Consider the following 13,917-nt stretch of genomic DNA (forward strand, 5'->3'; position numbering starts at 1 on the left):
GAGACCTACGTTATTTGGTGTTGTAGATGTGATTTGTGGACGTCATCACACAGGCGTGTCGCGAATCGGCAAACGCTACCCCAAAAACTTCAATCCTAGCATCTTCCATCCTCTCTCAATGTACACTCGAAGAGTAGCAATTCACCACGCACACTGGGCGCGGACAGGAATTCGCTGTTATGCTGTCAACACTAATGATGCACAATGGTTCCCGCAGCTACGCGCTGAGATGCTGACGCGACATGTCAGAGTCTCACGCGAATATCTCGATTCCTCGACAGAACACAAATTGATAGACACACTCCGGAGCCACTTACCCGCAGAATGGTGCCCTCGCTTTCACGCAGACGCGCCTCGTATGCCTATGGGCCATCACTTGATATACTTCAACCCATCGTTGTCAGGCGATCAGCTCCTGCCTGATGGTACAGATGCGTTGCACGATCCAGGCGCGCCATGGGTGCGGCGCATGTGGGCGGGCGGCTCTATGCGAATTAGGCCAGAATTGTACCATCATAAAACGGACGGCTTCATCATGGACACATTTGGCGTGTGTGCGGAGCGCATCCAGGATGTGCAGTTGCGAGGCACAGGCGACTCGGCCAAGGTCTTTGTCACGATAGAGCGGCGGTTTGCGAGGCATGACCTACTCAGTGTCAGGTACAGAGAGGCTGCAAGGGATATTGCAGATTCCAGGGCACGCACATCGCACGATGCCCTGGCGTATTTCCGCAGCCAGCAGAACAACGACGACGAGTGGGGCGATGCGCTCTTCAAGGAAGTGCGCAACCTCGTCTTCTTGAAAAAACGGACGGCAGACGAGCTGGACGCTGCCAAAACTGGCAACATGCCCCCCATCAAATATCTTCCAGGTTCATGTCCCCGCATGTCTCGCCCACGACCCACAACTGACCAGCCACAGCTCCCTCCAATCCCGACTTCTCACACGAACTCACGCCCACGCGCTCCATGCTATTTCGCTTCTCGGCCCTGACCTGGAATGACCACCTCATTCACCTGGATCCAGAATATGCCCGCACTGTCGAGGGCCATCGTAACATGCTTGTTCACGGCCCGCTCTGTTTGACGCTCATGCTCAAAGCTATCACGCCCTACATCGACACACACTCCAAAGGAAAGCAGTGCTTCGAGTCGATCGAATATCGGAATCTTGCTCCGCTTTACTGCGACGAGAAGATGCGCATATGCGGCATGGTGACCAAGACATCAGCCACTGGCAACCAATACGACGTATGGATTGAAGGTCCAACCGGCGGCGTGGCCGTCAGCGGCAAAGTACATACAGTGATCAAGCCGCCCAGCCCTCGGGAACGCCGCCCTAGGTTGTCCCGAGCCACACGACGTTCTGAAGCAGACAAGAAAGCGAGTAGGCCCCAGCGGACAAACCCCGCCATTCAAACTGCTTCTGACCGCAGTTCTAGAGTAATGCTCTGAAACCAGGCAAGAGAAGACTCAATCTCAACTCGTTTGCTCTACCAACACCATCTGTCGTCCATCGAGCCGAATCAGGACCCGAACTCCCTACTCAATCCCCAAAAATATCTCCATTCGACCAGAATACAGCAGCCGAATTTCAACCCACTTCCTCGTCACTCTTCGTTCCCCAAGGATCTACCATAATCCCCCGTCGCGTGCAGGCACCACCTAGACCCGTAACCCCAACCATGTCCCTCCGCTCCCAAGCCATCCTCCAACGCCAGGCTTCCTACGAGTCCAAGGACACCTCACTCAAGCCAATAATCTCTCCCACCCGCACGCACAACGCGGAAGGAACAAAACCCAAATCTAGCACAAATTTCAGACCTGGGGGGACGGGTGTAACGACAGTGCCGTCACTGCCCATTGCGAGGGTGGGCGACGCGCTCGACCAGTTGGCAGAGGTGCCAAAGGAAAGGATTGTGCAGTGGAAGGAGGGGAAGAGGATTAAGCGGCTGCCAAGAAGGTGAGGATGTGGTTTGGCTGCAGTATGTACATTTGAAGGGGCCCAATGTGCGAAAAGGCACAATGCATGTCAGGCCTCTTGTTGTCAAAGTCAATGAGCCTACGCTTGCGTGATTCTACACCGTGTTCCCGAGCGCACATCGTTCTCGGTTCACCAGCAGTTTATACATCCAACTCGCATAAACGTCACAAGTCTCCACGTAGTCATTGCAAAGCGTAGTAGTGATCACGAGAGAAAATAAACACAAAGAGTAAGACAAGGTAGTGGTTTTCATTCCACCAATCCACAACGTTAAAAATATCCCAGCAGCAGTAGCCGAGTTCCAGAAAACTACAAGAAGCGAATCAATCCAGCGATAAGAAGTGAAACATGACAATCAATCCCCTTTCATTCACCAAAAATAAACCACAATCATCGCCACCAAAGTCCCGCCCTTGTGACGACGACAAAACACGAAATCCCTCCCCGCTCTAAGCGGAAAAGTTACCCCCAGCAGTCTTCGTCGTGCCCGCCGCAATGCTAACGCTCTTGACAATGACAGTCCCGCCATTCACGCTCGTGACCCTGACGTCAACAGTCGCAGTGCCAAAGCCGGACGGGTTCTCGAAGAAGTTGTACTCCTTGCGGGTGGTTGCCTTCCAAGTCTTGCCGCTGTCGGTGGAGACCTCGAGCTTGGAGACGGGGATGTTGGAGTTCATGACCTGCATGCTGAACCAGTATGCGCTTGTGCCCTCCTTGTTCTTCAGCACGATCGGGGTGGTGATGCCGCAGGGCACGACCTGCCAGCTGACGGGGATGACGCCCTTGCTGGGGTCGGCGAGCTTGGCGAAGGCGTCGGGGAACAGGTCGAGATGGTTGGTGCCGCAGCCGGGGCATTGGTCGACGACCATGGCGGTGACCTTTGTGCCGGAGGGGCCGGTGACGCTCACGCAGGCGCCGCAGTTGCCAGCGGTGGCCCAGTTCGAGTCGGAGAGCGCGGTGCCGTAGAGGCCGGCTGGGATGGTGTAGCCGGTGAAGGAGCACATGCCGCCGGCGACGTTGCCGCCGTAGAAGGTGGCCTCGCCGGAAAGGCTGCTGCCCAGCGCTTTCGAGACAGCCTTGGTGGATACCTTGACGGCTTGTGCGGCTGCGTATGTTGGCGAAGGAGTGGCCTCGGTCTCGGACGTTGGGATCACGTAGGCGGAAGTTGACGCGGCTGGCACGCTCTCGCTCTCTACAGGGGAGTATGTGGGAACAACGGTCTCGCTGACAGAAGAAGGGGTGTAGATGGAGAAGAAACCTGTAGCAGTACCGGCGCTGGGAACACCGGTAGTATTGTGGTATGTTCCGTTGGGGTAGTTGCCCCAGTGCAGACCAGTGGCCGAGGGGTAGGGAACAGTGATGGTGGTGGTGAGCTTGAGTGTGCTGGTTGAGGTCAAAGTTGTTGTCTCCTCAATCAGCGACGACGACGACTGAACGGGCTGGACAGTGACGTAGACCTTCTCCGTCTCCGTTGTGGTGAGTGTTTGGCGCGTGCATCCCTCCTGTGCGAGAGCGACGCTCACAAGGGGGAGGAGTGAGAAGATGGTGGACCTCATGGTTGTTGATGTTCGTTCAAGTTGATTTGACTGGTAGATAGACTGAAGTGGGCTTCAAGACGGCAACGATTCTGGTAAAGAGGACTTGTAGGGTAAACGACTTGCGCTTGGAGATCGTATCAACGATTCTATTTGGCAGTACAAAAACGAATGGCAGCAGCACAGCGGCTTGCGAAAAGAATGACTATGGTGAGACGGAGAGAGAATAGAAGTTCGTAACTTTTGCAGCAACAGCGGACAGGGCGTCCTACATAAACACTTCCAATCTCACCATACAATAGCGGAAATTTGCGTGAGAAACAAACAAATTCAACCGAAGAAGGGCAGCGAAGCCACAGACCGATACGGTAACCATGCGGTAAACATGCAGAAAGACCCAACGCCACTTAATTTTGATAGGCCATAGTATACAACTCAAGTCTAGACCAACGGTTGTTGGGAGGTGGTCCGAAGATTTTCTGATGAGGTGCTGGGGTTGAGGACGCGCTAAATGGAGATCAAACGTTGGCGAGATGACAAGGCGGGATGCGGATGAGTTCATTTGATCCTCCAAACTGGGGTCCTCTAAAAGGCGAAGTTTAAAATGTAAAATTTCATACCCGATGTTACACGGCGTAATGGACCTAGCAATATTTGCGACGATATTGGTATGTGCAGATCCTTGGTGGTGGTAGATTGCCAACATCGCAATTGCTGTGTCGAAAGATTAAGGCCGGTAGTACCACCGGGCATACATTGCGTTGGAGAAAATTGTGCCGTAATCTTGGAATGAATTTGCATCTCCGCTGTCGAAATGACCAAGCCATTGCCGTAGAGCGTGACATTTGAAGGTAGTTGATAGAACCTTTTAGCTCTGCGCTCTAGCGGCTGTTTGAGGTGCATCTTGAAGTGGACTACCCGGGAGTCAGAGGCTAGTATCTCATAAATTTTGCCATAGTCCCTTCGTTCTAATGGTCTCCCCGCAGAACGCCAATGTTACACTCTGGTAGTGAAACTGGCGCTCGCTGATTACTACGCGAGTCGCCAAATCTTATTTCCAAAGGCGAGCAATGTGAAACAGGCTGAATCTAGTCCACGACGATGCAGAAGTTATTCATGGCGGGTCCGTCTTTGATCTTTTTCTTGTCTGTTTCCACCGAAGTGACTTTCCCGGTCCAGCTGAATAGGTAATAACAGAGTTTCGTGGTGTTTTTGTTGTACTTGAGAACGAATCCCAGGCTCTCCATGATGTGAAGTAGAAGCTTTTCGTCCAAGTACCGGGAGTTTTCAACGCAAGGCAGTGGCAGTACGAAAAACAAAAGTGGTAGGATGGCGTTTGGTGGCGTAGACTGTGCTGTATCCATCCGCAGAAACTTGGTGAGCCGTTTCAGCATCTCTCCACGACCAGGTGCGTCGGGTACGTAGTTGAGTACCAGCGACAATGAGACGATGTCGAAGCGTTCGTCCTCGGATGCAGGTAATGGCCTTTCCATGAAATCTTGTTTTGCGATGCCATGCCCTTGACTGTTCAGATCAATCCTGGTCATGTTGATGCTGCTTGGAAATTTCGAGATTTCATTGCTCGTCGAAAGGGCTCCAACTTCGAGGCATCTCAACGGAACCTGCCCAACAACATCCTGACCTCGACTTTTAGAGTCGATGACGGATGATCGCTGCAGCCAATCTACAAGAATCTTGCTGGAGTCACCGCCTCGGTCCTTCGCTTGGCCCTGTTTGCTGGCAGCTTGGTACGTCTTGATACCACCGTTCTTTTCGATTGCCTGAGCGATTTCGTCAGATGCTTTGGAATCTCCTCTTTTCAGGGCTGCTGCATGCTCTTTCTGTAGTCGGTGATGGGTGCGAATGATGGTCCGCGAGCGCTCAGAACTCATTCGTTCCTTGGGTTTGCTGCACGGTGGCCTGCCATGCGAGAGGGTCTTTGGGCGCTTCTTAACGGCCATCGCATTCTCGAATTGAGGATTCGCTTCATTGAAGGCTTGCGCGCTTGCCTTCAATGGCCGAGACTTCGAGATGCAATATCTGGCGCTAGCCTGTGATTGGCCAGCTAGCGAGTCCGCCCACATTCGTTCTTTTCCTCTACCCACCGAGCTCGAACTTCTTTGCAGCCTCGACAACTAACGACAGGACATTCACATCGCCAAAATGGGACCCAAGCCAGCCACCAAGAGTACGTTTGCGCCTACATCGCCATAAACCGATCGAGAAAAGAGCACGCGTTTCGCACGATGGCAGCAGCCCTGGTATCGTGAAGCCTCCGCGAATGCGCCTCGATCAACTCCCTTTGTTATGCGCTCACAGCTAACATCTGTACAGCTTCCACCAAGACTGGCAAGCAGGCCAATGCCGCTGCCAAGTCGGCCCTGCGCGGAGTAAGACTCCCTTGATCCCTTCTTAAGTCGTGTCAGAACCAATCTCTGACGGGCTGTTCTTCTCGTGTGGCGGGCACAATTAACGAGATGACAGTCGTACGCGAACAAGAAGCGAGCGATCAGGAAGAGCACCAGCTTCCACCGGTATGCCCTAAATCCAGTATTGTCTTTTGCGTGCTAACAACTCCCAGCCCCAAGACCCTTGAGCTGTCCCGTACGCCCAAGTACCCCCGCAAGTCGGTCCCCCATGCTCCTCGCATGGATGCCTCGACCATCCTCATCCACCCGCTTAACACCGAGTCCGCGATGAAGAAGGTACGAACAAATGGAGATATAGAAGCACTGGACACGCGCTGATGTTTTCGCACAGATTGAGGAGAACAACACACTCGTCTTCATCGTCGATGTCAAGGCCAACAAGCGCCAGATCGCCCTTGCCCTCAAGAAGCAATACGACGTCAACTGCGTCAAGATCAACACGCTCATCCGACCGGATGGCTCCAAGAAGGCCTTTGCCCGCCTGACCGCCGACGTTGACGCTCTCGACATTGCGGCCACCAAGCTCGCTATCGTTTAAATGGGTCGTCTTTAAAAATGCATGATCTCGAGTGGGTCTGGTTATACCCGGCGATGGAAAAGTCATGTATTAGGCACGGCGTTCATGGGCATGTAGTCGATGGAGACTCGAATGAATCAAATTATGACATGACGCCACTATTTGGCTCCGTCCCAAGTTCAGACATATTTATATCAATGGCCAATGACTAATGTGATGTATAAGTGAAGTCCCTATGAAGACAGCACTGTATGCATGTGTAGTCGAATTGCCCTTCAATCCATGCAAATCCATGCAATTATTCTTGACTTGTCATACCCATCCTCGATAACCACACAATATCATACATCCCTCCATCTCCCATAGCATATTTTACACACACACACATCTATCCCTATCCCCATCCCCAATCCCCTCTCTCCTTCTCTCGCAATCCTTCGCTTACTGCCTCAACCTCTCCAACTCCCTCAAAACAACCAGATTCGCATCCAAAAACCGATCCACACACTGCCTCATACACGGCTCCTCATACCGATCCAGTTTCCCGCTCTTCACGACCCCCATCGGGATGCACTTGCGGAAACATGTGTCGGTTAGGGCGTGGATGGCTAGATTATTCGAAGAACGATCAGCCACGGTTTGAGGGTAGGGGAATATGGGGAAGGGGGAAGATGGGAGGTTTAAGAACGCACAACTCTGTATCCTAGCCTTCTGACCCTCGTTCATGACGAATTGCTGGAGCGCTTGTTTGTCTGCGGTGCTGAGCTTGCTGATGTCGATGTTGCCGAGGGAGGGGGATAGTGCGTCCATTTTCGAAGGTGTTTTTGGGGGTGGTGGTTGCGCGTGGGTTTTCGTGTAGGTTTGAGGGTGGAGAGGGTGGGGTTTCGTGGTAGGTTTTGATGTCTTTGGGCGTTTGGGGAGCGGATGGCGGATGGCGGATGGCGGAGGTCGGGGTGTTTTTTTTGTGTTGCGCCGATGGGGATGCGGCGGGGGTTAGTCAGCGGGTGTGAGACTGAGACTGAGGCTGGACATCATTTTCGTTTGATGGGATGGCATGACGAGGGAAGTGCGATTTATGGCTGTGTTTGATGTGTTGAAAATGGTACATTTTGTGCTTGCTCCGTCATCTGTGTAGTACGTAGACACCAACGAATAAACGATATACAGGACAAGACAAGCCAAACCAACGCCTTGAGCCCCCTCCCTCCCTATGGATATGCCCAACTCCGAAAAATAATACTGAGAGGCAATACAAGCGTGCGAATACACGTAAAGTTCATCCTTCACCTAGGTACTTGCTCCAGACACCCACGTCAACTTTTCACACGTGATCAGACGTCATCCAATGCTCACGCAGCACCGATCAACTCCTTGGGCAGGAAAGCAAAGACTGTACTCACGACGGCCATGAAAGTGCTGATTACAATCAGCACCCAATTCAGCGTCTTCTCCGCCCTCCCAATATCCTTCCCAAAGAGCTTTAGGTGGAAAGCCAGGGGCAGAATGATGCAGATAGAGAAGCAGGCCACACTGCCCAGCAGCGTCATGATGCGGTCAAAAGACGGGAAGATAATCGCAATGATGATGAAAACGATGATAGTTATGATGCGCAGGGAAATCTTGAACAAGCCGCGGTTGAAGCCTGACATGCCGTCTAGCGCTGGCGATACGGAGAGAGAGCGGTTGTCTAGGCCGAAGAGGACTTCTAGGGTGGAGACGATGGGGCGGGAGTTGAGGGGTACTTTTGTGAGGGGGATGATGGCGATGCAGATTGCGATGAAGGCTGAGATGCCCTGGGGGTAGCCTTTGGTGAGGAATATGTTGTTTGTGATTTCGTCGCGTACGCCGTCGCCGAACATGAGGATGCCGGCGCATGCCATGCCAGTGTCGATGATGAAGGTGAAGATGTAGGTGACGTCGACGGCCTTGCGGTATTTGTAGGGGTGGCGCATGTCGCGGTAGATGTTGGGGAATACGGAGTGGCCTCCCCAGGGAGACATGAGGAGACCGAACGACAGCGGGATGGTGAGCCAGTTGGCCGGGAAGAGGTACTGGGTTGTAGGTTGGCGGATGGAGCCTGGAGAGTCGGGCTTGATGAGGCCGTCTACCCACACTGCGATCACAACTGCCGCAGCATTAGCTCATGATATCTCGCAGGATTTGCAGTAGTTCACTTACTTGCGAAGCAGGATGCGACACCCAGAATGGATGTAAACGACAACAGACGGAGAGGCAGAAAACTCAAGGGTACTAGTATCAGCCCGCAGACAATCTTCCAGGCAACGACGCCCCAGCCAGGAATGAGCGAGTCCATGCTGTCACCAAAAAGGACGACCAGCGCAACACATGTAGCTAGCAGCTCGACCGAAAACAGGATGCTAACGGCGACTCGAGCCTTGCTGCCGAATGAGACAAAGGCAAGATCCGCGAAGGTAATGAGAGAGCTGTCTACGTCCAAGCACTTGGCCAGCAGCTTAGCCGTATATGAAGTTACAATTGCCGAGAAAGTCAGGAAGATCACGCCTACAACCCAACCGGAGTACTTTAGAGCTAGAGGTAGGGAGAGCAGTCCCACACCAACCAAGACGTTGACAGAATTGAAGATGGTCTGGGGAAGCGTTGATTGGCCGACGACCACGTTAATGATGTGGCCGTCTTCCTCGATCTGCTTGACGAGGAGCGGTTCCCGTGCTTGCTCTGGCTCTGGGACGCCCTTCATCTGCTGCTCGGTGAAGAGTCGACCAGCGTGGCGCATCGACGACTCGTTGACGCGAGCAGCGAGACTCCCATATCCTGTGCCATAGCTCCCACCAAACGGCGACGAGAGCGAGGGCTCGATGTTGAAGATGCTCTCGCCCCTCGCCCTGAAGCGCTGTTCCACGGCGCCTGGCAGCAGGTTCGTCTCTTCTGTTGCGCCGTGTTCTTCGTCGTCGACGGCATTGTCCGACGGGCGCCTTCCTGCGGCCTCAAACGCGTGTCGCAGGGCGGAGCGGTGGTCGGGGACATGGTTGGAGAAGCCGGTGCGCGGCAGATCGCTGGACTCGTCCTCGGGCGCAACACGGAAGCTGGGTCTGACGGGGGTGATTTCGAAGAAGCCAGCGGCCCGCTGCCACGAGCTGGCAAAGTTGTTTATGCTGTTGACGCCACCTGCATCGCCCAGCGCGCCGAGTTGCTGCGACAGTGAGAGCCTGACATGGTGTTAGCTGGTTGCGCCGTGCATGCTGTCTGCCTCCAGGGTCCGCTCACCTCCGCCTCCTCAAGTTGCCAAAGCGCGACGGAGATCCTCCGGCCTCCGCATCGCTGTCGCCACTGCGCCTCCGCTCAAGCGTGTCCCAGTGCACGCGACTGGTCTGGCTGCCGGTCGAGTCGACGGAGCCGCGGTGGACGCCGTCGTACTGGTCCCAGGTGGTGGGCTGCTTGCCGTTGATGTTCATGGTGAATAGACTCCCGTCGCGCACATGCACACGTTGGGGCGAGGGCGTCTATAAGGCAGGCACGGCAAAGATAAGGGAGGAACAGGTGGAGACGTGATCTAAAACTCGTTCGTAAGATCCATGCACAGTGCGGGAGCTACTCGAGTCGATGAAGGGCCATTGTGGCTACCGTCGGGAACGAGACCGGGCGGAAAAGCAGAGTGTTGAAGCAATATATATGGCGGTCGGCGGCAATACCATGTCCAGATGCGCCGAAGACGGCCTGACGGTGAAGCATCTGGGAAAAGTCCATCACGAGGCTGGCGCGCCCCGCATATTCTGCCGTCATAACGCGAAGAAGACGGCGGATGCACGCAGCGTCGTCATTCCCGGGGCGCGCTGAGTGGTTGCGCAAGCGACGTGGTCATGGACGTGACTGTGCAGCGAGTGTGGGCAGAGGCTGACAGGCAGCAACACGTAGAATCATAAGCACGCCAGGTGGCTCATAGTCCGTCCATCACACAGCGAGTCACAGCGGCCGAGGCAGCGCTGTTAAAGAATCGCGTGCACCACAAAAGAAGTCGGCTGCGTGCAAGTCGCTTCAGGAGTGCCCCTCGCCCCAGCACGAAAATTTAGACCCCGCCAGCACACGCACAAACACTCTCGACACACCCGACAACCGCGACCATGTCGTCCAAGGAGCCGCAGCCCAACGACGCCGAGAAGAACATTGAGATCTGGAAGGTCAAGAAGCTGATCAAGCGTCTTGAAGCCGCCCGTGGAAATGGCACCAGCATGATTTCGCTCATCATCCGTACGTGCACATACACACACCATACACACATATATATCAAGAAGGAGCGCCCTACTCACCATGCACAGCGCCAAAGGATCAGGTGTCGCGCGCCGCGAAGATGTTGGCTGAAGAGTTTGTACGTCCCCCACACTTTTTTTTAGACGACGCACATCAAATGCAGCGACTGACCCCCCCAGGGCACTGCCTCCAACATCAAGTCCCGCGTCAACCGTCTCTCCGTCCTTTCCGCCATCACCTCCACCCAGCAGCGTCTGAAGCTCTACTCAAAAGTCCCGCCCAATGGCCTGGTCATCTACTGCGGTGAAATCATCACCTCAGAAGGCAAGGAGCGCAAGATCAACATCGACTTTGAGCCCTTCAAGCCCATCAACACGTCGCTGTACCTTTGCGACAACAAGTTCCACACCGAGGCGCTGAGCGAGCTGCTGGAGTCGGATCAGAAGTTCGGCTTCATCATCATGGACGGAAACGGAGCCCTGTTTGGCACCCTCTCAGGCAACACGCGTGAAATCGTCCACAAGTGAGTGTGACAGTACCCCTGCGTCGATGACCACATCCTGACTGCTGCAGATTCTCCGTCGACTTACCCAAGAAGCACGGCCGTGGTGGTCAGTCTGCCCTGCGTTTCGCCCGTCTGCGAGAAGAGAAGCGACACAACTACGTGCGCAAGGTCGCCGAACTGGCAGTCCAGAACTTCATCACCGCCGACAAGGTCAACGTAGCCGGTATCATTCTCGCCGGTTCCGCTGATTTCAAGAACGACCTGAACCAGTCTGACCTGTTCGACAACCGTCTGCAGTCCAAGGTCATCAAGGTCGTCGATGTGTCATACGGAGGCGAGAACGGCTTCAACCAGGCCATTGAGCTGTCTGGAGAGACGCTTAGCAACGTCAAGTTTATCCAGGAGAAGAAGCTTATCAACGAGTACTTCGATCACATCTCCAAAGACTCTGGCAAGGTCTGCTACGGTGTTGAAGATACTCTGAAGGCTTTGGAGGCCGGTGCAGCCGAAACCCTCATCGTCTTTGAGAACCTCGAAATCACTCGCTGGGTGCTCAAGGACTCTGCTGGTGGCGAGATCATTCTCCACACCAACAAGACCCAAGAGGCTGACCGGAGCATCTTCATGGACAAGGAGACTGGTCAGGAGATGGATATCGTCGATCAATCATCTATGCTCGAGTGGCTGGCTGAGAAATACCGCGACTTTGGTGCCACGCTCGAGTTCGTCTCTGACCGTTCCTCCGAAGGCAACCAGTTCGTCAAAGGCTTTGGTGGCATCGGCGCCATCCTCCGTTACGCGCTCAACTTCGAGCAGCTCGCCGATTTCTCCGACGATGAAGACGAATTCTACGATGATTGACGGTTATGCGCCCTCGCTGACCGCGAGGCAGAGGCCCCACTCCACGCGTCGAGTGAGGGGACGTCCGCTGCCCGCGTACATAGTCACAATGACGCGTTCGCGATGAATGCAGGAGCAGTCGAAGCAACGACGCTTCGCCTCTCCAGATTGTAGAGGAGACAAGGGAGTGCTTATGGAGGGTTTGCCTGGTAAGCCGACAACGACTGCATCGAGTGGACGCAATGCTGATTTTTATCTCAGGCCGATGGAGTGCCCACTCTTACCACGACCCACTCTCACTTTATTGGAGAGGCTGCAGTTTTCTTGAACGACACGCCCTTTCGGAGATGGGGTTTTGACGAGCACTATTCTGAATGCGATCATGGAAATGCAGCTAGTGGAATAAAGGGAAGAGTAGCTACTAACGACCATCTAACTTTGCAAAAATTTCTAGACAGCGATTTCCAGGGAGGAATGAGAGGGGGGGTTTGGTCAGTTATGTGTCCATCGGCCTGTCTGTCATTAAAATTCAGTCTATTTAAATTGTGTCTCGAGTTAGATTTTGTTCGGCTGCTCGTGATATGATGATGATGATGTTCGACTAGAACTGTATATCTTGAACTTTCAAAACTACCCATGTCTCACCATGTCAACTGCCGTCTGACTATGTTCGAATGTGATATGTATCTCATAGGGCGCCGGCGTAGTGGCCGATGCCGCTCCCACGTTTCGCCTTAAACCCTCGATCACTTTTTTTCCCCTTGAACCTCACTCGCCCCACACAAACTCGTACAACATGGCAGAGCAGGATACGTCTGTAGTCGCCTTCCTCGGGCCCGAGGCAAGCTACACACACCAAGTAAGTGCTAGTTTCTGATTTGGATGCACGAGGAGGATCGCGTGTGGTGTTTTTTTTTTCAATTTCCTCAATTTCTCTATTGCTCAACTTGCGTGTAAAACGACGTCATCATCCATTTTATCATCATCTTCAAAACATAAATCCATTATTCCATTCTCACGCCCCAAACAGGCAGCGCTCAACGTCTTCCCCCCCACCACCAAAAACACCAACACGCACAATGACAACAACACGCCCACACACACCCTCACCCCCCACCCAACAATCCAATCCATCTTCGCCGCCGTCCAATCCGGCACCGCACACCACGGCATCGTCCCCTTCGAAAACAGCACCAACGGCTCTGTAGTCTTCACACTCGACCTCTTCGCCGATCTGGAAGGGAAGTATCCTGATATCCTTGTGTGCGGGGAGACGTACGTCGGTGTGCGGCACTGTTTGTTGGGGTATCGCGGGTCCTCGTCCTCCTCTGTTGAGAAAGGTGGGGATGGGGTAGGAGGGGAAGAGGAAGGGGAAGGGGAAGGGGAAATGGAGGGGGGTAACCCATTCCAAAGTATAAAAACACTCTTCTCCCACCCCCAAGCCTGGACACAATGCACATCCTTCCTGGATGAAAATCTCGCACACGCCCGCCGCGAAGACACACCCTCCACCTCGCGCGCCGCGCAGCTCGTCGCTGCCGATCCGTCCGGGACTTCAGCTGCGCTATCCAGCGCCATGGCCGCGGGGGTCTTTGGGCTCGATGTGCTGGCTAGTAATATCGAGGATAGGGTGGGGAATACGACGAGGTTCCTTGTGCTGCGGAAAAGCGGCTCTTCAGCGATGTTACCGCCACAGGGGATGGATATAGCGACACCCCCGCTGTATAAATCTCTCATCACGTTTACGGTCGCGCATGGAGTTCCGGGCGCGCTGGCGCAGTGTCTGGCGGTGTTTGGGCGGCATGGACTGGATTTGACGAGTATTAATACGAGGCCCGGTGGGGGGGGGAGGTGGGAGTATGTGTTTTTTGTGGAGGTGG

General features: G+C 54.1%; 9 protein-coding genes across 9 annotated transcripts in view; 4 read left to right on the forward strand and 5 right to left on the reverse strand.

Annotated features, from left to right (window-relative positions):
* Window positions 1-118: 118 nt before the first annotated feature.
* On the forward strand, window positions 119-1,455 carry P153DRAFT_293368 (uncharacterized protein; the record flags this gene model as incomplete). The annotated part of the gene is made up of 2 exons (XM_033663892.1): window positions 119-872; window positions 923-1,455. The coding sequence occupies 2 exons, from the start codon at window positions 119-121 to the stop codon at window positions 1,453-1,455; spliced, it is 1,287 nt and encodes a 428-aa protein (XP_033522997.1).
* A 760-nt stretch (window positions 1,456-2,215) lies between these two features.
* P153DRAFT_318622 (carbohydrate-binding module family 63 protein) lies at window positions 2,216-3,420 on the reverse strand. The gene is made up of 2 exons (XM_033665064.1): window positions 3,340-3,420; window positions 2,216-3,114 (listed from the first exon to the last, which is right to left on the reverse strand). The coding sequence occupies exon 2, from the start codon at window positions 2,986-2,988 to the stop codon at window positions 2,434-2,436; it is 555 nt and encodes a 184-aa protein (XP_033522998.1). The 5' UTR covers window positions 2,989-3,114; window positions 3,340-3,420; the 3' UTR covers window positions 2,216-2,433.
* Window positions 3,421-3,663: 243 nt separating this feature from the next.
* On the reverse strand, window positions 3,664-4,416 carry P153DRAFT_41241 (uncharacterized protein). Its single transcript, XM_033672102.1, has one exon. The coding sequence runs from the start codon at window positions 4,223-4,225 to the stop codon at window positions 3,788-3,790; it is 438 nt and encodes a 145-aa protein (XP_033522999.1). The 5' UTR covers window positions 4,226-4,416; the 3' UTR covers window positions 3,664-3,787.
* Window positions 4,417-4,607: 191 nt separating this feature from the next.
* On the reverse strand, window positions 4,608-5,480 carry P153DRAFT_293567 (uncharacterized protein; the record flags this gene model as incomplete). Its single annotated transcript, XM_033663901.1, has 1 exon — window positions 4,608-5,480. The coding sequence occupies one exon, from the start codon at window positions 5,478-5,480 to the stop codon at window positions 4,608-4,610; it is 873 nt and encodes a 290-aa protein (XP_033523000.1).
* A 202-nt stretch (window positions 5,481-5,682) lies between these two features.
* P153DRAFT_386725 (60S ribosomal protein-like protein L23a) lies at window positions 5,683-6,486 on the forward strand (the record flags this gene model as incomplete). Its single annotated transcript, XM_033670564.1, has 5 exons — window positions 5,683-5,707; window positions 5,854-5,909; window positions 6,004-6,053; window positions 6,101-6,224; window positions 6,280-6,486. 5 exons carry the CDS (start codon window positions 5,683-5,685, stop codon window positions 6,484-6,486), a joined length of 462 nt encoding a protein of 153 aa, XP_033523001.1.
* Window positions 6,487-6,906: 420 nt separating this feature from the next.
* On the reverse strand, window positions 6,907-7,571 carry P153DRAFT_342516 (uncharacterized protein; the record flags this gene model as incomplete). The annotated part of the gene is made up of 2 exons (XM_033665966.1): window positions 7,158-7,571; window positions 6,907-7,073 (listed from the first exon to the last, which is right to left on the reverse strand). The coding sequence occupies exons 1-2, from the start codon at window positions 7,273-7,275 to the stop codon at window positions 6,907-6,909; spliced, it is 285 nt and encodes a 94-aa protein (XP_033523002.1). The 5' UTR covers window positions 7,276-7,571.
* Window positions 7,572-7,778: 207 nt separating this feature from the next.
* Window positions 7,779-9,899, reverse strand: P153DRAFT_432220 (uncharacterized protein; the record flags this gene model as incomplete). Its single annotated transcript, XM_033672951.1, has 3 exons — window positions 7,779-8,590; window positions 8,644-9,653; window positions 9,712-9,899. The coding sequence occupies 3 exons, from the start codon at window positions 9,897-9,899 to the stop codon at window positions 7,815-7,817; spliced, it is 1,974 nt and encodes a 657-aa protein (XP_033523003.1). The 3' UTR covers window positions 7,779-7,814.
* A 380-nt stretch (window positions 9,900-10,279) lies between these two features.
* Window positions 10,280-12,359, forward strand: P153DRAFT_432221 (peptide chain release factor eRF/aRF subunit 1). The gene is made up of 4 exons (XM_033672952.1): window positions 10,280-10,692; window positions 10,761-10,810; window positions 10,872-11,215; window positions 11,266-12,359. The coding sequence occupies exons 1-4, from the start codon at window positions 10,566-10,568 to the stop codon at window positions 12,056-12,058; spliced, it is 1,314 nt and encodes a 437-aa protein (XP_033523004.1). The 5' UTR covers window positions 10,280-10,565; the 3' UTR covers window positions 12,059-12,359.
* Window positions 12,360-12,699: 340 nt separating this feature from the next.
* The window catches only part of P153DRAFT_423791 (PDT-domain-containing protein), a gene marked incomplete at its 3' end in the record, with an annotated part of 1,584 nt that continues 366 nt past the window's right edge, over window positions 12,700-13,917 (forward strand). The window contains exons 1-2 of the mRNA XM_033672449.1: window positions 12,700-12,896; window positions 13,068-13,913. Coding sequence (XP_033523005.1) covers window positions 12,834-12,896; window positions 13,068-13,913 — 909 coding nt within the window. The 5' untranslated portion in view covers window positions 12,700-12,833. The remainder of the gene's footprint in view (window positions 12,897-13,067; window positions 13,914-13,917) is intronic.

This window comes from Dothidotthia symphoricarpi (assembly GCF_010015815.1).
Source record: "Dothidotthia symphoricarpi CBS 119687 unplaced genomic scaffold P153scaffold_12, whole genome shotgun sequence".
Classification (NCBI taxonomy): domain Eukaryota; kingdom Fungi; phylum Ascomycota; class Dothideomycetes; order Pleosporales; family Dothidotthiaceae; genus Dothidotthia; species Dothidotthia symphoricarpi.